Genomic DNA, 22,303 nt, shown 5'->3' with positions numbered 1-22,303 from the left:
GAAGGTTGTGGGTGTGATTTGGCTCGCGACTTGTTGGAGCATATGGTTGAGCCGTAACAACATCATTTTCGAAAAGGGGAAGTTCAGTTTCCATGAGTGCATGACGACGATAGAATACCGATCGTGGACATGGTTAGAATCGAGTTCTAAGAAGTCTTCTTTTTGTAATTTTCATATTTGGCATGTTCTTCCGCTAACTTGTTTCGAATAGCGGTTCGTGTATTTTTGTAATCGGGTAGAGCATCCCTTTTGCTCTTTGATTAATTCCATTGCCTATTTAAAAAAAACAAATCTTTTAAATAATATAATACTTAAATATACTTTGTATTGATTGGATTTAATCAACAATAATTCAAAAATGTAATAACTATTTGTCACATAATGCTTAAGTATTTCACTCTTCCAGTTCCAACATAAATTGCATTATTCTTAAATTACCTTCTAGTTACACTTAAAAGAAAGCAATATAACTTACACGGAAACACAAGTACAAGAAGAATGAAAACTAAAGAAGCTCTAAGATTGAGAGATTTACAAATTTCATCATCAATTCATTTTCTACCAAAGATTGCCAATAATTACTCTATTTAACATATTCAAAGGATCATGCGACTCATTTGTGACACATGTCTACGGTCTTAATTTACAGTAGGAAGGGGACTAAAACCATCCAAGGAAATGCCGAATCCATTGCCATGTTCTCTTTCTGAGTACATGAAGAAACGAGTGGCTTTGAGCAGAGAAAGAAATTCCTTGACTCCAACCCTAATAACTTCTCGTCCCGCTTCAAACCTGCACCAACACAATAAATGTTGTCATCTTAAAATTTAAAGCAGGCTTAAAAATATTTATAATTTTTCTATTGAGTTCATTACTTTGGAAAGTGAATTTGGAGTAGTGAAGGTCATAAGACTTTGGATCATAGTTCTTCAAAATAGGCCTCCTCTTTTCCTTCTCATAAAACACCAACGCTGCCTTTATCAAATCTTCAACTGTGTCCTCAGACAACATCAGCACCTGTATTGCACCCAAGCTGTTCTCGATTGTCACCTTCAGTAGCAGTTTCGGTGGCCGAAGAATAGAGTCATTACTACTAGTTTGCATTTTCGATGTTAGAGAAGTCGAGACATATCGGCGATCAACTACGTTGGTGGAGTGTTTTTCTGGAAGTGAGTTATGGTGGAGTTTACGACAGGAACTTAATGGAGTCATGCTTATAAGGATAAGAATGGTTGCTTTCTTTGTTTTACTTTGGTTATGTTAGGAGATGGTTTAGTAGCATGTTTGAGTAATGTTGTTGGAACTTGGAACTAGTTAAGCAAAAATAATAGAACAAACAAACAATTGAGTTTTGGTTGGTTATGGGTAGGAAGTTTCTCAGAAAGTGGCAGGATTTTTAGCTTTATGTACGAGAAATTGTCACGGAAAGCGGTGGAGTTTCAACCGTTTGTTTAGAACAGATTTGTCAAATTCTGCATGAGATGGTTCTTTTTATAGGGATATCCAGGGATCAGAATTTCTTCTCAATAGATTTTTTTTTTTCTTTTTCAATTTACCTATATTATGATTGTCCTCCTAAATTTTATTTCTAAGCTAATCGGAATGACACTTTGGGAAAGAAATTTTGTAACACAAAATATTGATAAGTTGGGGGTGTAGCTCATATGGTAGAGCGCTCGCTTCGCATGCGAGAGGCACGGGGTTCGATTCCCCGCACCTCCATTGATGATGTTTTAAAAAATATTTTTTTATTAGTTTTGTTATGTAGTCCTTATGGTTTTTAGTCTATAGAAATGTAAGATGGAGAAATAAAAAATCATCGAATTTAAGATGAATTTTTTTCAATCGAACATCTCTTTTAAAAAGACATTTTCAAAAATATTTTTTGTTTGTTTTGTTATGTATAGTTTGTATGACTTTCGTGTATTGAAATGAAAGATGGAGAAATAAAAAATCACTGAATTCAAGATGAATTTTTTTCAATCAAACATCAGTGTGACCTGTCATGTTGTAAGGGGCAAAATAATGGGTAATTAAGAATCAATCCTAAAATAAAATAAGTGTAACATAGATGAAGACGTTGCTTTGAAAGTGTGGTAAGAATAGAAAATATTAGAGAGTGTATTGAGGTATAATAGAAAGATAGTGAGAAATTGATTTAAGTGTTTTGAGCATGTAGAGAGAAGACTTGTGAATTTTTTTGTAAGGAGAGGAAGAGGAATACTTAGAAAATCTATACAAATTATTAAGAAAGATATCGAGATTAACAAATTGGATAGAAACATGGTCTTTGATAGAACATTATAGTGTAATTTGATATATGTAGTTGTCCCTACTTACTGAGATAAAGTTTAGTTCATGTTGTTATTGTGGAACCTTATTTTGTAGGTAATATGACATTTACTTTTGATGATGACAATCACCATGATAACAACTCTGATGATAATTATGATGAGTCAAGCATGAACAATAAAACAGTTAAAGATGGAAACTTAAGTATTATGGTTTAATAAACTTGACTATCAAATAAGGGTAAATTAAATGGAGACAATCTAAAATCGCATATGAAGAGATCTAGCAGTGTCAACATAAAGAGCAGCACATGACAAAAGCTCGTAGAAAATGAGTAATCTCCTAATTTAGTAAGAGACTTTTTTGTAAAAGCACAAGGGTAAAACACACACACACACACACACACACACACACAAAAACATTTTTCAAAATGTTTTACCAAAAGGAAATACTTTAAAAAAAACATCCAGAAGTTGTGCCCGATGAATTGGGAACAGTCAAATAAGCAATGGGTAAAATTTTGACTTTTCTAATCGATTAGAACATATGTCCAATAGATTAGATTTTCACAAATTTAAGGCCTAAGCAAGTTTTAATGCACCTTGATTATAGGAAACGACTAGAAATCTCAACTTTCCATTTTGAGGACTTACAATCATATATTTGCATCATCTAATCGATTAGAAACTTGGTCTAATCGATTAGTTAACAGTAAAATTCGTTTAGTGCAAATTCCTTTTTGAGTCAACCTCTTGCCTATAAATAGAGGTCTCATTTCTCATTTCAAAGCATTGAAAATCATGTTTTGACACTTTCATCTATCACTCTTTCTCTCACTAAATATTTTAAACAAATGCCTTTGTAAGGAAAATTCCTTTGTGAGTGAGGATATATTTTTAATTCTGGAAAAAGTGTGTAAAATTCACCAAAGGAATATTTTGTATACACTTTGGTTGAATACTGTCCATTTAGGAATTTATATGGATTATAAACACATCCTATAAAGGCTTATATTTGAGGATTATGTGATCAGACCTAGGTTTGGTTGAAGAATAGTCAGTGTTAAATTCTTCATAGGTTCTTGGTTGGCCCGGTTAAAACCTAAACAGGTTGAAGCTTAACCCGGTACTAAAAACTTCACAGGTTCGAAATCAACCCGACTAAAATCTCGCAGGTTTTTGGTTAGCCTGGCTAAAAGTAAAGTATAGAGCTCAGATTTTTGGAACTTGAAGACTAACCACTCCAAGGTTCGTGTTCGTGGAAAGAAAACCAATCATATTAATCTACTATTGGGAAGGAAGATTGACAGTTTCACTCTCAATAATTTATTGAATAAAAGACGCAAATGCCTACATCCATCGGACTATAGAAAAAACATATGACAACGGTTGTGATATACATATATTGACTTGTGCCTGAAGAAATCAAATATCAGTATTTATGTAGATCGCAACAAATCCTGGAAAAACTGGTAAATTTAATCGATTAGGCCCTATATCTAATCGATTAACTCTCTCAATCAGGAAAGATTTTGATTTGATTTTTTAATCAGCATAACCAACAATCAATGCATGTCATGCATACTCGAAAATACATTCAGAAGGCACTCTATAGATAGGTATTCTTCTTTCACTCTTTCTTGCATCTCATTCTTACTTTCCTATACCTTTTTGTTGTGAGATCTTTCTCTTGCCATAAAATCCACCATGCCCCCCTCAAGAAAATAACCCAAGGAAATACCAAGACATCTCCTCCTTGTTGGCCAAATTAATCCCAAAGAAAAGAAAAGGTGACAATACTAACCAAGAGAGTAAGTAATTCAACCATGGTACTTGGAACCAAGTCTACTAAAAAGTCACAAGTCCTATCGCCAAATCTGCCAAGCCTCACTCAAGGAACTTTTTACCCATACACCAGGAAAAACATTCCCAAACTTGGTGAGAGAATTCAATTTTAACCTGAAACTCATAAGAACCTCCCTCGAAACTTCTGTCAAAGGAGTAGAAAATGTCATTCACAAGGACCTTGTCGAAATAATTTTTTAACTGCCTTTTGAAGGACTAACCTACACTCTAGATAACCCAATAGCCTTCAAAAAACTTCAAACATTTTATTGCCATCAACTCTCTTGTAATCAACCCCATGGAAAAGAAGAAAGTTCCCTTTAGATTCACTCACCTGAAGCCAAAAGTTAGAATCCTCCATTACTAAGAGTTATAAATAATAGATATGTTATCAACAAAGACACAACACCCCCGTGGCTCCTAACCCAATAAATCTCAACCAATTGGATGAAAGGAATATTCAAACACATGATTAAATGTAGGGATATCCATACTGCTGGACTACCATACGAACACATGATCTCAAAACTTCTAGCTACCTTCAACATAAACACCTTGGAAGAATTAGAAGACTCAACAAACCACATAATCACATACACGACCCTAAGTGAAATTAGAATTTGTATCAAGCATGGAGAAATAGAACATGACTCATCATTTAAGAAAAAAAGATGAAGATGAAGCCATGAAAAATGAGAACATCAACACATATAAAATCCTTTATCTCCGTCAAACCATAGTTGAGGACGTAAAGAAACTCATAGCAAGGAATGATGAAATTATGGCATAGCAAGAAATGATGAAATTATGGCATAGAATAAGCTCACATATGTGTTTTACCTGTGTCATTTGGAAGTTATCATTTCCCTTACGTGTTCTTTTAATTCAATATTTCTCTTTTGTAATTTGAATTCTTAATAATATGAGTGATTTTTTTTGTTTTTATAAATGTCTAAGTTACCCTTGTTTTGAATATTTATTTCTCGCAATGCATCTTTTCTCACCTTTTTTATTTCGACAAAAGGGGTGAAGTATATTCTCAAGGGGGGTATATCTTCTATCTAATCCAGGAGAGTTTAATCACTCCAAATATATCTATATTGTTTATTTTCCCACCTTCCGTGAGAGATGTGTTGTCATCATCATAAACGGGAAGAATGTAGAATCTTGTTTTGCAAGTAATATGACATCAACTTTTGATGATGACACTACAGTGATAACAACTCTCATGATACCTATGATAAGTCAAATATGAACGATTAAGCATTTAAATATTCAAATGTAAGTATTATGGTTTGATAAACTTGACAATCAAATGAGGAAAAATTAAATGAAGACCGTCTAAAATTATACATTTTACTACTAACGCTATGGACAGGGAAAACGATAGTTGGGACTATATTGTAATAGGTCTGTGGCTCCGGCTCAACAATTTATAAACAAAAACTATCATCTTTTATATATAAAGTGAAAAGAGAATCTTTCAATAACAATGCTATGTTTAGTCTAACTGAAAAGTAAGTGATTCAAATCAAATCACCAATTAGAATTATTGAGCAGGGCCAGTAAAGTAATAACAGTGAATTGAATGAGCGATGGGTTTTACTACAGCTTTGGTCAACAAACTAAAAGCTCTTGATATATTTCAAAAGATTCATTAATCTAGACAAATTCATCAAAAAGAGATACCATACACAATATGCAACTAAGCACATTAATGATGATCACCATCGTTTAAAGCTTCTTTATAATACGTGAAAGCCAGCATGACGATTACAACAGTTATATTACTATGCACTATAAATTTCTCTCCATTCACATTTGTAGGTCACACATGCATTATATAAAACTAGATAAATGCATGCTTAAATCAAATCCGCATGCAAATTAATCAGTTTGCAAATCCTATGTGATGCTATCAAGCTACATCACCAATCAATTATCAATTACTATATACTACTTTACATCTATCTACAAATAGGAAAAGCACATGACATGCAACAGTGCTTTGAGAATCTATCTATCTTTATGGTGATTTTAGTCCACGCAACAAATCATTTGAATCCATCACATCATCTTCACCGCATAGACCACTTATTAAATTGATGATTAGTGGGGGCTGAGACTCAATCATATCATCTCAGTCACCCTCAAAGTACTATCCCACACTTTGTGCTTTGACCCACACCTATCCCAAATTAATTTTAAAAATCTTTTGAGTTGGTTATTTTTAGGCTTAATTATTTCTCATGTCAAATGTAGTTTTCAAATTCTCTTGAATAAACTATTTTTAAACTCAATACAATATTTATGCTTTCATTTGGTTCATTTTGATTTTTTTATTTAACGCTGTGTTGAGTTTTAGTGAAGAAGCTAAATGACACTTACACAATAGTTTAATCATACTTTGTATTGTAGATTTTAAATAGTGAAGTCAGTTGCGAATTAAACTTCAGATTCATACATGCTACTTTCATGAAGACGCCTAAACCCAATTAAAAAACGAAATAGGGTGAAAAGATATTACTTATGCATCGTTAGGTGCTAGAATCTACAATGTTAGGATAAGAATTTAGAAAAAAAATATTATCCATGAATATCTGTAAATATTTGTGGATACCTTAAAACTCGCGATTACCCGTTTAGTAGATACCTGCACGGATATGGGGTGAATATGAATATTATATTTATCCAACGAGACAGACACAAATATCATATTATATGTCTCCATGCATATTCAATTACATCCATAGTTGGGATTGATATGTTATAAATATGTTTCAAATGTGTATCATAGAAGAGAAAACATAAAGGCGGTTGGTTCGAACACCATTGATAGAGTTTTTTCAAGAATCAGTTATCAATAACTCTTGTTTCTATTCTTTAATTTGTATCTCTTATTCTTTTGTCACGAGTAATAACATCTCTATTGTTGGACGTGAGTAAAATTAAAAGAAAATCTTAACTATGTGATTTGATCTTTGTATTACTTCTTTCACTTGGCTACCATTTAAATGATTTATAATTGAGCATAATTTCTTCGATCCTTTGAATGTTTGAGAGTAAGTTCATGTGTTTGTAGTCTCAGAATTTTAAATGCTAGATTTAGTTCAAGTGTGGGTGGTTAAGTTATATACTACTTATGAACGGATAAAATGTTAGATTTATAAGAGAGATCATCCATATATATACCTAATGCCTTAAGGTTTTTTGTAAATATGTGGCATCACACTCTCATGTGGTCCTTAAACATTGATCACGTTGTTGCTCTTGTTTTTCTTGGAATTCCTAATAAGTAGTATTAGAGTTTCTAGTTTGGTTTGGTTGGGCATGCATGAGTTGGATAATGTATTGGATCTTGTTATAAGAGGTGTGTCATATACCTAATGTATTTAGATTTTGGATGGAGATGTGGTGTATCCCTCTCTTGTGATCCTAGGGCATTGTTCACATTGTTGATCATATCTTTCTCAAAATCTCGAACAAGTGGTATCAGAGCCTCTGATTTCATTTAGGGGGTATTCAAGATTTGGATATTGTATTGGATCCTGTTATAGGAGGTGTGACTCATATATCTAATTTCTTAAAGTTTTGGTTGGAGATTTAATGTTTCTCTCTCTTGTGGTTCTCTAGAATTGATTTCATTGTGGCCCTTGTCTTCTCTAGAACTTTCCAACAAGTGATATCATAGTCTCTAGTTTGGTTTGATGGGGCATGCAAGAGCTGGATATTGTGTTGAATACTCTTATAAGAGATGTGACTCATATACCTAACATATTAAGGTTTTGAATGGAAATACAGTGTCTCCCTAATTAAGAATCCAACTTCGTCAAAGGAAGCATGAGACATTCATGATAAAGGTTTTTCTATTGGTGACAAACTCAAGAAAGCTTTTTTATAAAATTGAGAAGGTTGATATGTATGTCAATAGGATCACACAAGTCAACAATCAAATGAAGAAATGTTCTGAAGTTGTTTTTAATCAAACCATCACGAATAATGTGATTTGTCATTTTCTCCTCTAGATTTGATTACATTGGGGGTGTCAATTGAGGAATCAAATAATTTGTTTGTCATGAAAGTTGATGAATTATATTGTTCCTTGGAAGCAAGTCAATAGAATGTGTTTGAAAAAACTAAAGAATTAACGATGGAGCAGATTCAAACATCCAAGAAAGGTGTACTTCAAAGTGGTAGCCAAAGTACAAATCCAAGAAATGGAGATCTTAGTGATATAACTACAAGAAAGATGATCAAATTGAATCTTCGTATCTTCATCAAGAAAGAATAGTACTCATTGTGATCAAGAGGAAAAGAAACCAATAAAGAAGAAGCACATTTAATGTTATAACTCTCTCTCTATCTATTTATCTATCTACTCTCTCTCCGTTTCTTTTTAAGTGTCATTTTAGTAAAAAACTTTTCAACCAAGATAATGGATTATTAGAGTTATTTTTTCTATTATACCCTCATTTATTTTTTCTTTCAAAATAAATTCAATCATCACTCTCTTTTTTCAATGACTAATTAAGGAATTTATTGAGAAAACAAGGGTATAATTGACAAACAAAAAAATTCATCTAAAACGACACTAAAAAAGGAACAGAAGGAGTATCTATCTCCCTACCTATCTATATAGGAATAAAGGTTTATCTCTCTAATTATCAATATAGCCTTCATTTGAAATAAAGGTTGTATTTAAAGAACTGCCTAATTTTATCAAAGGCTATATTTGATGAAAAAGTGCAGTTGTGGGATTAGAATCATGCAGCGTCATGGCACTTGTGGATGTCACAAAAAAAGTGGGGTTGAATGAAATATTGATAATTACATTTATCACTCCCAATTTAAGATGACGTTGCAATGATTCTTACTAGTTTAGTTTAGTTACTCATCAACTGAGGGAATGTGAAATGAACAATCATACACATTTAATCTATATCACAATAGTATCTGAATAAGAAAGTAATTAAGAGCGTGAAGAAACAAATGATTAAAAGAGAGAGTTGCAAACCCAATATATATGTCAAGTTAATCATATGCTATTATTGATATATAATAGGCATGCTCTTGCAGTTTATCAAATATTTTCAAAAATCATATTGTTTAGGTATATATATAATAAGAAATTAGAACCAAATATATGTATCCAGCTAGGTTTTGGATAGGAACGGAAGACATTTGTTTTCAACTTTTTATAACGATGACCAGACCGTCACATCTAGGACCGACAGGCCTCATTCATTTTTACCTTATATAGATTTTTGATATCTTTGTTCATCATGTGGAAGAGGCAAGAGTCAAAAAGATATTATTATGCACAACAATTGTACTTTATAAATCTCACATCAATGGAGGCATGGAGCCTCCGATGAGTGGGGTGATGACCTAATTTGGCGTGAGTTTTTACCACCTCCACACTTGCTAGGTTTCATTAGCTTATATCATATGATGACCAGCCGAAAGAAATCACATTACTATACTGATTTTGACAGTTTCGTTTCAAATATGTATAACTAATTAATTAATGTAATGTCAATGATTGTAGGGAAACATGTTTTTTTTATTTAAATTATGTAATTCTAAAATTTTAGAAATTGTAACTTTGAAAAATTGTTACCTCTAACCATAAATCGCCAAATGTTAGTATAAGCTAAGTCAGCTTCATGACGCGCATATAGTTCCTTTTAAAGAAGACATGTTAAGTTTGACAAAAAGACTACCCTATATAGTTTGGAAGGTTGTGAACAAATAATAACAAATAAATTGCTTTCAAGAGTTTGAGAATCTATTATAAACGTTAAAGTGTTTGCACCACTAATAAAAATACATCGTTTAGAAATCAGATATTGATTCTATGATTGGGTTTGATTCGATGGAAAACCCTCTGCTTGGGTTTGTTAGCCCCTCCGCTACGGTGCTAGGGAATTCAACTCCGGCTAACACGGAAAAAAGCAAGGCTGAAGTTGACCTTCAAGAGAGGAGTACCAAGAAATTAAAGGAAGGGAAAGGTGGCTTGATTGAGAAAGGTGTCTCATTCAGAGACGCCCTGGCTGGGAGGAACGGAGAAGAAATGGATGAGAAAAGCAAAAGCAGTCGGGGTGGTGTAGGAGAGTCAGAGGTTGAGTGGGGGGAAATCCGAGTGGAGGAAGAACTGATAGGTGGTTATGAGTGTCCTAACTTCATCTTTTCGGAGAAGGAAGAGAAGCGTATTCAAAGACCTTGGAAGAGATGTGTTATAGTCAAATTGTTGGAAAAAAGAATTGGATACAAGGCACTGGAAAACAGGTTGAATCAAATGTGGGTTCGTAAAGGCATTATTAGTATCATTGATCTTAGCAATGATTACTATTTGGTGGCCTTCTCACATGAAGATGATAAGAAAGCGGCAATGGCAAACAATCCGTGGTTTATCTACAATCATTACCTAACAGTGAAAGACTGGAGGCCAAACTTCCAACCGGAGATTGATACTAATAATAAAGTGGCAGTGTGGGTTAGAATTTCGGGTCTCCCGATTGAATATTATGATACGAGGGCACTCTCTGTTTTTGGAGATCGTATCAGTCGTACAGTGAAATTGGATAAAACTACTATCAAGCAAGAGAGGCAAATATGCTCGGATATGTGTTTCTGTTAATCTGGCAAAGCTTCTTCTTGCAAAGTTGAGAATTCAAGGGAGCAGTTATAAGATAGAGTACGAGGGATTACACTTGTTTTGCCTTGTGTGTGGTCGTTATGGACATTACAAGGAGAACTGTCCAACAATCATCAGAGGGAAGCACGTTCTGGGAGAAAGCAGCAATACTGGGGGGGGGGGGGGAGAAGCATGAATGATGTGGGGAGTGGCGGTAATGGTAGGAAAGGTGGAAGTGAGGTGGAAGAGGGTCCTTGGAAAATAGTTCAGAAGCAAAAGAGGGTTAATTTCGGGGAACGCTAATGAGAAAGTAATTGCAAGAGGATCTCGTCTTCTTATCTTAGGAAATGAGAATCAAGGTGATATAGATGATTGTAATAATAATAATGTCGTGAATCATCTTAATTTGAAAAATAATAATGTTGATAAGGTGGTCCCTAGTAATCCTAACATAGAAGGAACCTTAAATGACAATACAGGTGGCATTAGTGTAAATGATGAGGTGGTAGCAGCGAGGAGAGTTGATAAGGAAGATATCATAGATTCCTTAATATCGTTCGGAATTAATGGTGGGGCCTAGAATAATATTAATGCTTCACAAAGTCAAAGAAGTGGTACCAGGAAACATATAAACTGAACGCAAAAACCAAGAAATCAACCCTAGCAACGCGGGGAGGTATTCAATTGAAGGAGAAAGTTGGAGGTATCAGCAGATCTGGTGTGGAGTATACCCTAGAGAAGTTTATGGCGGGAGAAACTAAAGAGGCTACTCAATATAGAACTTTTAATTTACAGAGGAGAGAGAAAAATGAATTATTGGAGGAATTGAGAGGAGTAACATGTAGGAATAATGTTACAGGTGTTATACATGCAATGGTTAATACCCATGCAGATGAGGGAAATACTATTGTTATCAATGAGCCACCCGATATAAATAGTATACGTAGAATTTTCTCCTACCCTATCGAGAACCCTCATACTTCCGAGTGTCTCGAGATGGATGGGAGCGAGAATAGTGCTGCCGAGGTAGCAGGATTTGAAGATGATGTTGATGTTATCAAGGAGACTCCGTGTTGAGTTGGATGGCGTCTGGAACTATTTCACTCATATTTATCGTTATGATGTGTACAAACTTAAAAATAATGTGTTGGAATTGTAGAGGGGCCGCTAGTAAGGAGTTTTATAGATATTGCAAGCAATATTTGGATAGTAATAATCCTAGTGTGTTAGAAATCTTGGAGACAAGGTGTGATCCTCTAAAGATTAAGAATGTTCTAATGAAGCTGGGTTTTGACATGATGGAATATTCGGATAATATGGGGTTTTCTGGTGATATTGTTATAACTTGGAATTCTAGTGATATCAATAACCAAGTTCGTACGAAAAATAATCAATTTATCCACACCAAAGTTTGTATGGAGCATAGGGAAGAGTAGTGGTTCACGACTGTCTATGCAAGTCCTAATGATAATAGTAAGAAGCTTTTGTGGGATGAGATGAAGAATATAGCTCGAGATTTGAATGGGAGTTGGATGGTTGCTGGTGACTTTAATGATATTGACTCTGTTAATGATAAGAAAGGAGGTTTTCCATCTTCCATTCAAAGATGCCAAAAGATGAAAGATAGAATGGACAGCTGTAAGTTGAACAATATGGAGACTCGTGGGCCTAAGTTAACGTGGAGAGGTCCTGTTTTCCATAGGGGTCGGAGAATATATGAGAAGCTTGATAGAGCCCTTAATAATGATGATTGGCGGGTTCAATTTCCATATGCATCCGTGCAAGTTTTAGTGCGTGTAGACTTTTCGGACCACCACCCCATTCTCATTAATCTTGATGATAGCCAACGTTTTTACCAAAAACAACCTTTTAAATTTGAAAGTGCTTGGCTCATGCATGAGACATGCCATAATATGCTGCAAGAAGTGTGGCAGGATGATCAACCGTTTATCTGTAATCTTAGTAATGTGGTTAATGGTATTGATAATTGGAATTTTGAATCTTTTGACCAAATCAAGAGAATGAAGAAGAGAATCATGAAAAGATTAGCGGGAGTTCAACACAAGCTTCAGGTCAAGGATAATTATGGCGGTATGAGGATTCTTGAGAAACAATTACAAAAGGAAGTAAGTGATATTTTGAGTAAGGAGGAGATGATGTGGTTTGAGCGCTCTAGAACCATGTGGTTGGCGGATGGTGATCGGAACACTAAATATTATCACCTGAAAGCCTTAGCAAGACGTAAAAGGAAAAAATTGTGATGCTCAAAGATGATAATGGCAATTGGATCAATGATCATGATGAGCTGAAGCTACATGTGACTATGTTCTATAAAAGGCTCTTCTCGTGCACGCATGGCTGGTGTAGCTGGAGTCAATCGTATATGAGCTTTCCCAAGTAAACTATCAACAATTTGAAGTCTCTTGGGGAAGATATTAGTGGAACAGAAGTTAAGCGAGCCCTTTTCTCCATGAAGCCTTGGAAAGCCTTTAGGCCGGATGGTTTTCCTCCTAGTTTTTATCAAAAATCTTGGAAGATTGTAGGAATAGATTTGATACATTTTGTTCGAGATGTATGGAAGAACCCAAGTGTTATGTCTGACTTTAACAAAAAAGACATTTGTCTCATTCCTAAAGTCGCGCAGCCTGAGACAGTGGCTCAATTCCGCCTCATCTCCTTGTGCAACATGATCTACAAAGTTATTAGTAAGGTGGTGGTTGCAAGACTCAAACCCCTTATGACTCAACTTGTGTCTCCCCTTCAAACAGGATTTGTTCCAGGCAATCCATTCACGAGAATATCATTTTAGCCAAGGAAATCATGCACTTCAAGAAATATCACATCATGACTTCTGATAATTTTCTTTTCAACTGGATCCCACAATTTATAACCAAACTCTTCATTACCATAACCTACAAACACACATTATTTAGATCTTTTTATCAAGCTTGGATCATTCATATCTTGGAATGTGAACAAAAGCCCTGCATCCAAACACTCTCAAATAACCATAAGAGACATCCTTCCCTGTCCATACTCTGTTTGGAACATCACCATCAAGTAGAACAGAAGTAGAAGGATTGTTTAAATTCACTACACTTGTCAATGCTTCACCCCAAAAAGCATTTGATAGCTTTGTATGAGAAAGCATACACTTGATTCTGTCATTAATCGTACGATTCATTCTCTCTACAATTCCATTATGTTAAGGCGTCTTTGGAACATTCTTCTCAAGCTTGATTCCATTCCCTTTATAATATTCTCCAAATGGACATCTATATTCACCACCATTATTAGCTCTGACACATTTCACCTTCCTCCCCTTTTCTCTTTCAACAGTTGCACGAAAGTGCTTAAAAACACCGAGTACCTATTCTTTAAATTTCAAAACAAAAGCTCACACTGTCTAGAGTAGTCGTTAATAAAAGTAACAAAATATGATGCACCACCTAAAGATTTATCATCCATCATGCAAACATCAGTGTGAACTAAATCTAGAATATTTAGCCTCCGATGAGGACCATTACTATTAAAGGAAACTCTATGTTGCTTATCAGAAAAACAATGAGTGCATGTTTTTAGATGAGTACCTTTCACCTGAAGAAAATTTTTCTTTGCAAGAATATTGAGACCTTTCTTTGAAAAACATTCGACTGCATTCACTTCCTCCTTGCATAGCTTTATAGGTACCCTATAAAGATTTGTGGGACTTTGCTCCTTTGCTACCACTAGTGACCCTTTGGTGATCATACATATGCCACCACTACCAAAGTAAGTGTGATAACCATCATTATCCAAGGATTTGACCGAAATCAAGTTGAGACGAATATCAGGAACATGTATCACATTCTTCAATTTAAGCTTGCATCCAACACCAGTTTTAACCAAAACATCTAAAATACCAACAATTTCACAAACTCCCTCATTTCCCATTTTTACCGTTTCAAAATCACCAACACTATAAGATGAGAAGAAATCATGCCTAGGAGTAACATGGTACGAGGCACCTGAATCAATAATCCACGTTGAATATTAACATGCAAGAATTATGGAATTATCATCATAAACAATGTAGACATCACTGTCACGTGCAACTAATATTGTGTCTTTATCATTTTCCTTCTCATTACCTTCATTTTTTCCCCTTGAATATTCTCTTTTGAGAAACCTGCGATTCATTTTTATGTGTCTCACCTTGCCACAATTGTAGCATATAATTTCTTTTCTAGTTCTTGACTTGCTTCTTGACTTGCCACGACTCTTGGATTTTTCACGCTTATGAAGATTTATTGTTTTGCCTCTCTCCCTTAACTCAGTAATTAGAGCATCAGACTGATTACGAGTAACAATCACACCATGTTCCTTTCTTCTAACTTCTTCATTAAGCATGCTATCTTTAACTGCTGACATTACCAATTTCCCATTTGGAGCTGAATTCATAAGTGTCACAATAAGAACTTCTCAATTCTCAGGAAAGGAAGTAAGTGGTAATAAGGCTTGCAACTCATCATCCAACTTAATATCAGTAGATGCCAACTGATTCACAGTATTCTAAAACACACTCATATGCTTTAACACTGAGATCATCATCCTTGTATTTCATATTAACCAACTTCCTGAACAAACATGTTTTATTTTGCATGTTCTTGCGCTCATACAACTCTTTTAATTTATTTCACATTTTATGTGCATCAGTTTTAGCTTCAACAAGTGGATGTACACTCAAGTCCAACCATTGTCTAACTATAACAATTGTCTTTCGATTCATCTTCTTCCATTCAACATCAAACTTATCACTTGGTTTACCTTTTCCCCTTAACAGTATCATACAAATCTTTGTTGTATAACATATCTTCTATGAGAGTCTTCCAGAGTGTATAATTAGTATAGTTGAGCTTAATCATATTGGACTCTTGATTTTTCTCTATTCAAAATGCATAAAAATAAGCCAACTTGACTTTGATACCACTTTGTTGGAAAATAATCAAATAATCAGAATACTTTTCTCAAGCGAAAATACTTTCCCAAACCAATGCAATTTAAATAGACAACCAGCCAAACCAATTATTGTGCAGGATTTGTAGGGGCTGCCTACCAACGCGTTCAAACCTGCAAAAACATCACGTCCAATGCTCATCACTTTGTCCTTGGTGCGAGCTTGAAGATGAGGATGAATGACATGTATTTTTTGGATGTGTTTCTACATCTCACAGTTGGTGGGCAGCAGGTTTGTTTTTTATAATTGAATCCCGGTTATATACTTTCCACGATGCTAAATCCCTCATTTTTTATGTATGTAGTCGAGAGGATAATAGAGATGCATGTAGGTTTGCCGTGATGTTATATAATCTTTGGAGGAGTAGGAATAAGGTGGTCTGACAGGACACTCGAGAGGATGCTTCTAGCATTGGGGTACAAGCTTTTCATAATTGGCAGGATTGGTTTCTAGCTAAAGAAAACAATAATATTGTTACGGGCACTACGGTTATGGATAGTTGGATTCCGCCGTTGTGCGGTCAGGTGAAGTGTAATGTCGATGCGGGTTTCAATAATATTTGTGGTACCACAAACAGAGGTTGGTGTTTCATGGATCATTTAGGGAGATTCCAAACTGCAGGTGTGGTGTGGGATGAGGGGTTCTTATCTGTCATGAAGGCTGAAGCCATGGCTTTGAAGGAAGCGATCTAGAAGGCTATCTCTCTTCAGTTATCGCATGTTGTCTTTGAGAGTGATTGCCAAAGTGTAGTCCATGTTGTTTACTCTAAACAGTTAGGAAACTCTGAATTTAGTGTTATTATTAATATTATTAAGAATTTTTTGCTCTTGTATCCGAACTTTGAGGTAAAGTTTATTAAGCGTCAAGCGAATTTAGTTGCCCATTTGTTTACAAAGGCGGCCAATTCTTGGTCTAGGCGTACTATCCTTAATTTGATACCTCCTTGTACTGAAACTTGTTTATTGAATGAAATTCGTTAAGTTGGTTTCTGTCAAAAAAAAACCACGAGACCTAATCCAGTAAATAAATAGTCTTCCTAATAACACTAGGGAATAACAATCTTCGCCGAGAAATAATAAAGGTGGGAAAATTCACTCCAAGCAACACTTCTATAAATTATGGGTATACCAAAATAAATCTAAGAGAATGTAAAACTACTCAACAAGAATATCAATAAAATTAACTAAGACTTTGTTTGCGAGTTTAGAGATGAAGGAAAGGGAGGGCTTTAAAAAATAGGAAAGATTGCGTGAAAAGAATATGAAGATTTTGGTTGGGAGGGTTTTGGTGGGTTAACTTTTATTCATAACACCAAAAACCCCATAATTTGGAGGAACTTGAAATTTGTATTGAAGGAGGATTTTTGGGGGGTTTTGGAAGGCTTACATAAATTTTCCAAATATCTTTTATATTGTTGTAGTATTCTAAAAATTAAAAATATAATAATGATAAACATTATTTTATCACTCTATACAAAATTATTTTTTTTAAAAAGTCAAATATTTTCCTATATTTTAAAAAAAATTATTTTCGGAAGTTTTCCCCTCCTCTCTAAACTCGCAAATAAAGGTTAAGTAATAGAAACAACATACTGAATTTGTAGCTCAAACTGATAAGGTTTGCTACACACTCTTATATCACTTGTGTGAAACCCTTCTACTCTTCTTTGAAATTGTTGTGTTGTTTTAGCGTGAAAATCTCTTTAAATAAATGTCAATCTAATAAAATCTTTTTTTAATCTTTTTCTCTTTTTTTCTAAATAAACGGTGCACTTTAGGAGTGAGCCCACCATACAAAGGATTGTTGATATATTAAGTGTGAGTATTAGTCTCACGTTGGATGGAAAATAAGATGTTAAACACTATATAAGTGAGAAGACCCATAAACTCAATGACTTAAAGTTTTGGGTTAATACGTGGTGTCCAACTCATTTTAAAGTGAGTGTTGAAAGCTCAATGTAATAATCCTCAGACGCCTCATGACCCAACAGATGTATCTGAGTCTAGTTCGATAAGGATTTTTTGTATTGAAAGTCTTCGTGACAAAGGTGTAATAATGTCTTTTTGGTGTCTAACTCATTTTAAAATGAGTGTTAAAAGTTCAATGTAATGATATCTCTGAACCCCTAGAAATCCAACAACTATCAATATTAATCTTTATATTTAATTATTTTCTATAAATTTAATTATTAATTTATATCAAATAATTAATATAAATTAAATTTTAAAATCAAAATCTTTTTAAAAATATGGTTTTTCTAACCTATGCAACATTGCATAGGATAAAGGACAATTAATACACAACTTTTTTAAATATTAATTATTATATTAATTATTTTTCTTTTTCATTTTTTTTTAATTTTCTCTCTCCCACGCAATTAATAATCAACATAAATAATAATTAATATGGTATTTATATTTAAAAAAGGGATAATGCTAACCTGTGGGCGGCACATGTTAAGACCTAAATAAAAAAAAATTTATCTTGGAACTTATGTAGTGAATAAATTACAAATATATAATTAATTTTATATTTTTTATTCAATTTTTTTTTTAAATATAGATTTCTTAACATGTGCCCTTATGACACATATTAGCATTACTGTTGGTGTATTAATTGTCCAAGAAAACCCTTAAAAATATTTATTTAATAATATCTCATAGAATCACATATCAAATTTAACATTTTACTCCCACATTTCACCATAAATATATATCTCTCCATAGAATTACCTTCAAATCACATGATCATTCACTACTACTCACTTGTATTGTAGTGGCAGTCATGTGCAAAAATAAAGGGGATTCTGATATCTGCATGACAAAACATTTAAGCCATATAAAATATAAAAAGTGTAATAATAAATACAAGTAGTAAAGTGTTGTTGTCTTTACGTCTCTCCCGATCACAAAAAATAAAAAATCAGTTCACAGAACAAACGCATAGAGTAAAAAACATCGGAATATTCTAGCGACTCTATAAATAAGAGACGTGTATATTTTTAAAAATTCCCGCAAAATATAACTGCGTGTTAACAGACAAACGTTCCAGCGCAGCATCCACCACACATTCTCTCTACATCCCAAATCTACACCCCCTTTCTCGCCGCCGCCGGCACTTCCACCTAGGGTTTGGTTTCTCTCCGGCGACGTCGACGACGATGATTCCCTATCATTCCCTTCACGACGCCGAGATCGCCCTCGGCCGCAACCTCACCTTCGCCGAAACCCTCTGGTTCAATTACTCCGCCACAAAATCCGATTACTTTCTCTTCTGCCACAACATTCTCTTCCTTTTCCTAATCTTCTCCCTCGTCCCTCTCCCTCTCGTTTTTCTCGAGATTAAGCGATTGTACCCCTTCGATTCTTACAAGATCCAGCCGAAAGTTCGATTGTCCCTCCATGAAATGCTCAATTGCTACAAAGATGTTATGGTTATGTTCTTCCTTGTAGTTGGTCCTCTTCAGCTCGTTTCGTATCCTTCCATCAAGGTCATTTTCATTCACTATCACACTAACAATTACAACAATTACGGTTATAATCACACATTTTGTTAATTGTGGATGATTTATTTTTGGTTTTTCAGATGATTGGGATTAGGGCAGGGTTACCGTTACCGTCTGGATGGGAGATCTTATCGCAATTGGTGGTGTATTTTTTGGTGGAGGATTATACGAATTACTGGATCCATAGGTTTCTGCATAATAAATGGGGTTACGAGAAGATTCATCGCGTTCATCATGAGTATCAAGCTCCGATTGGATTTGCGGCGCCGTATGCTCACTGGGCGGAGATCTTGATACTTGGGATTCCGTCTTTTCTTGGACCTGCGTTGGCACCTGGTCACATGATTACGTTTTGGTTGTGGATAGCATTGCGCCAAGTTGAAGCTATTGATACGCATAGCGGGTACATCTTTCTGTCCTTTTCGTTTTTTTTTTTTTTTTGTTGTTGATTTTTTTTAGCAAATCTTAATGAATGTACTTTTGGAAAGTGTTTGGATTTCAAGGATCTTTAATAGTGGGTTGCTTTTTTTCTTTTATGGGGCCTGAGATAGTGAGATCTATGATTGCATTTCATACACCTTTTTACTTCTTTTGTTTTGTGTATGTTTTTTATTAAACAATTATAATGTTGTTGTGATCTGTGTTTTGAAGTAAGATTAATATGGATAAATGCGGTTGATACAGTTGCAATTGGGGTTGTTGTTGGGTTATGGGTAAAGTGAAAGTATAAGGATGTTTTCGGTGTTTAACTGGTTTACTTTGTTTACTGTTATTTCTGTTATGTCCTTCCTTGCCGCATTCATTTATGATGATGAAAGGATAGTATATAACGATTTTCGGTAGTTAGCTACAGTGAGAGGAGTAGAGGTATAGTTAAAATGATAATATGGCTTAAACATGGTGATTCATTTGTCTGTTTTCGATTTCATTAAGATTTGATAAGTCTCATGAGGTTGAGGTGCTCTATTTTTTTTATAAATTGGATATTCTCTGCACACAACCGGAAAAATTAACCCTTAAAGTTGGGTAAGATTGCAATAGACGACAAAACTCTCTCAAAAACTTGACTCTGTTGCATTTCCAATGCCGGATTTGATCAATCTCTGTTCATACTGTAAGCAACCCAAATCATCTTATGCAAGCGATCTTGAGTGGTACTTCTCTTATACTGTTTCAAGAGTATAGAAGAGTCTACTTAAGTTTGCCCAAGACAAACCTCTTCACGAGTTTTTGCTTTTATAGTATAATATAAAAGCTGTTCCTAACTATGAATCTCTCTGGTGTTTGCCACCTCAACAATACATACATATACATGTACATAGTAGGATTGAATAGAAAAATTGAAGTTCAACCAAATTCTATAATTCACTTATGCAGTTAATTTGCTATTGATGCTGTAATTTTTTTAGTTATAGAATGCCTTATTATATCAGGTTAGTGATTAGCCTTTGTTTTTAAATGGAAACTAGCTTTGCTGAGATGGAATATCCTGGTTGTGCTTGCAACTTGAATTTGAAAATAATTGCTTGTCGTTTTGTCTGAAGGATTTTATCTCTAGTGAATTTGAAATTGAAATTTTGTATCTGATTTCTATGTTTTATTGCTTTCCTTATAAATGTAAGGTATGACTTCCCCTGGAATCCCACGAAATATATCCCATTTTATGGTGGCTCTGAGCATCATGATTACCATCATTATGTTGGAGGACAAAGCCAAAGCAATTTTGCATCAGTTTTCACGTACTGCGATTACATCTATGGAACTGACAAGGTTATATCATGATTCTGGAATTCTTCTTCTTTACATATATATCTTATTATTTTTCTCCACGTGTCAAATTGACTTGCAACATTCTTATTTTGTTTATAATCACAGGGTTTTCGGTATCAGAAGAAGATACTAAGAAATGTAAGTTTATTCAGCATTACCATTTAGAACTTGTGGCTTTAATTAGCTTAAGAACATTTTCATTTTACTCGAATCCCTTTGACATTTTTCTTTTTGTTTAGTATTGGTATACTATAAAACAATACAATATGCAATTATTGACCTTTTTATCCACTTCATTGTCCCTTTGTGATTTGATTTAGCTGAAGGAAGATTTGACAAATGGGGCTGCACAGAATGGAGGATCATTTGATGCACAAGATTATAATAAATCCGAGTGAGATGGAAGCACTGTTGGTGGTTTCAAAACGTATTGTATGTCGGCCCTTCAAAACTACCTAAATTTCTCGTTGACAGATAAATAGTACTAGTAAAATAGTTGTCTTGGGTTTATCTTCAGGATGAAGACTAGTAGAATGGAGCTTTAGGGATTGTGATTTTGTTTTACAAGAGTGGGTGGGGGAAGCGTTTCTTCTGCTTTCATGTTTTGGAAATCTAACATTGATTTGCTTTATGTCGATGCAAGAATGATCATTTTCCAGTGGGCTGTAAATTAAATTCTAGAAATATGAGACACGCTTCGTTCCTTGTTCCTCGTATCTCCTCTGGGAAGTAATTCGAAAAGCAGAATAAAATTTGGAAGTTTGGTTTTATTTGGAAGTTTGGTTTTATGTAATAGCTGTTCGTGAACATGTAATGTCCCTTGTACCTGATGGATTGAGTCTGGAACCCAGAAGTCAAGTTATGTGAACACATTTGCGCAATGATTATTATTATTTTTTTTTCAGTGTGAATTAATTGAACATTTAAAGCAAGTTTCATAAAATTTGAATAGTCAGATATAGGGGTGTGCAAAATAACCACTATAACCATGAACTGAATAACTATCCAAATTAATCTAAATTTTAAAAGTAGCCCAAAGTTATATTTTTTGGAACGCAGATAGCCGGAAAAAAAGGTTGTGGGCAAGAAGTGGTTATTGAAGATAGAATGTTAAAAAGAAAGAAGAATGAACTTCAATAATGGCAAACTACCATTTGGATCCTTCAAAATTTAACCTGTCATAGGCTCTCGTTTTGGTTTTTGATTCGGACGAAAATCTAATTAAATTCCTTACTCTTAGTCTTGAGTCTCTTAATCAC

At 34.4% G+C, this 22,303-nt stretch overlaps 3 protein-coding genes and 1 non-coding gene across 4 annotated transcripts; 3 read left to right on the top strand and 1 right to left on the bottom strand.

The window, feature by feature from the left end:
* Window positions 1-379: 379 nt before the first annotated feature.
* Window positions 380-1,437, bottom strand: LOC131605822 (uncharacterized). The gene is made up of 2 exons (XM_058878135.1): window positions 876-1,437; window positions 380-792 (listed from the first exon to the last, which is right to left on the bottom strand). Exons 1-2 carry the CDS (start codon window positions 1,210-1,212, stop codon window positions 644-646), a joined length of 486 nt encoding a protein of 161 aa, XP_058734118.1. The 5' UTR covers window positions 1,213-1,437; the 3' UTR covers window positions 380-643.
* A 212-nt stretch (window positions 1,438-1,649) lies between these two features.
* TRNAA-CGC (transfer RNA alanine (anticodon CGC)) lies at window positions 1,650-1,722 on the top strand. The gene has a single exon. It is a non-coding gene; the product is annotated as a tRNA-Ala (tRNA).
* Window positions 1,723-10,011: 8,289 nt separating this feature from the next.
* Window positions 10,012-10,776, top strand: LOC131632860 (uncharacterized). The gene has a single exon (XM_058903610.1). It carries the CDS (start codon window positions 10,012-10,014, stop codon window positions 10,774-10,776), a length of 765 nt encoding a protein of 254 aa, XP_058759593.1.
* Window positions 10,777-18,767: 7,991 nt separating this feature from the next.
* LOC131637420 (methylsterol monooxygenase 1-1-like) lies at window positions 18,768-21,948 on the top strand. Its single transcript, XM_058908006.1, has 5 exons — window positions 18,768-19,259; window positions 19,355-19,677; window positions 20,897-21,044; window positions 21,150-21,182; window positions 21,365-21,948. Exons 1-5 carry the CDS (start codon window positions 18,930-18,932, stop codon window positions 21,440-21,442), a joined length of 912 nt encoding a protein of 303 aa, XP_058763989.1. The 5' UTR covers window positions 18,768-18,929; the 3' UTR covers window positions 21,443-21,948.
* The last annotated feature ends 355 nt before the right edge of the window (window positions 21,949-22,303 follow it).

This window comes from Vicia villosa, linkage group LG1 (assembly GCF_029867415.1).
Source record: "Vicia villosa cultivar HV-30 ecotype Madison, WI linkage group LG1, Vvil1.0, whole genome shotgun sequence".
NCBI lineage: Eukaryota > Viridiplantae > Streptophyta > Magnoliopsida > Fabales > Fabaceae > Vicia > Vicia villosa.
The sequence above is the reverse complement of the archived record's forward strand: the minus strand, read 5'-3'. Positions and strand labels throughout refer to the sequence as shown.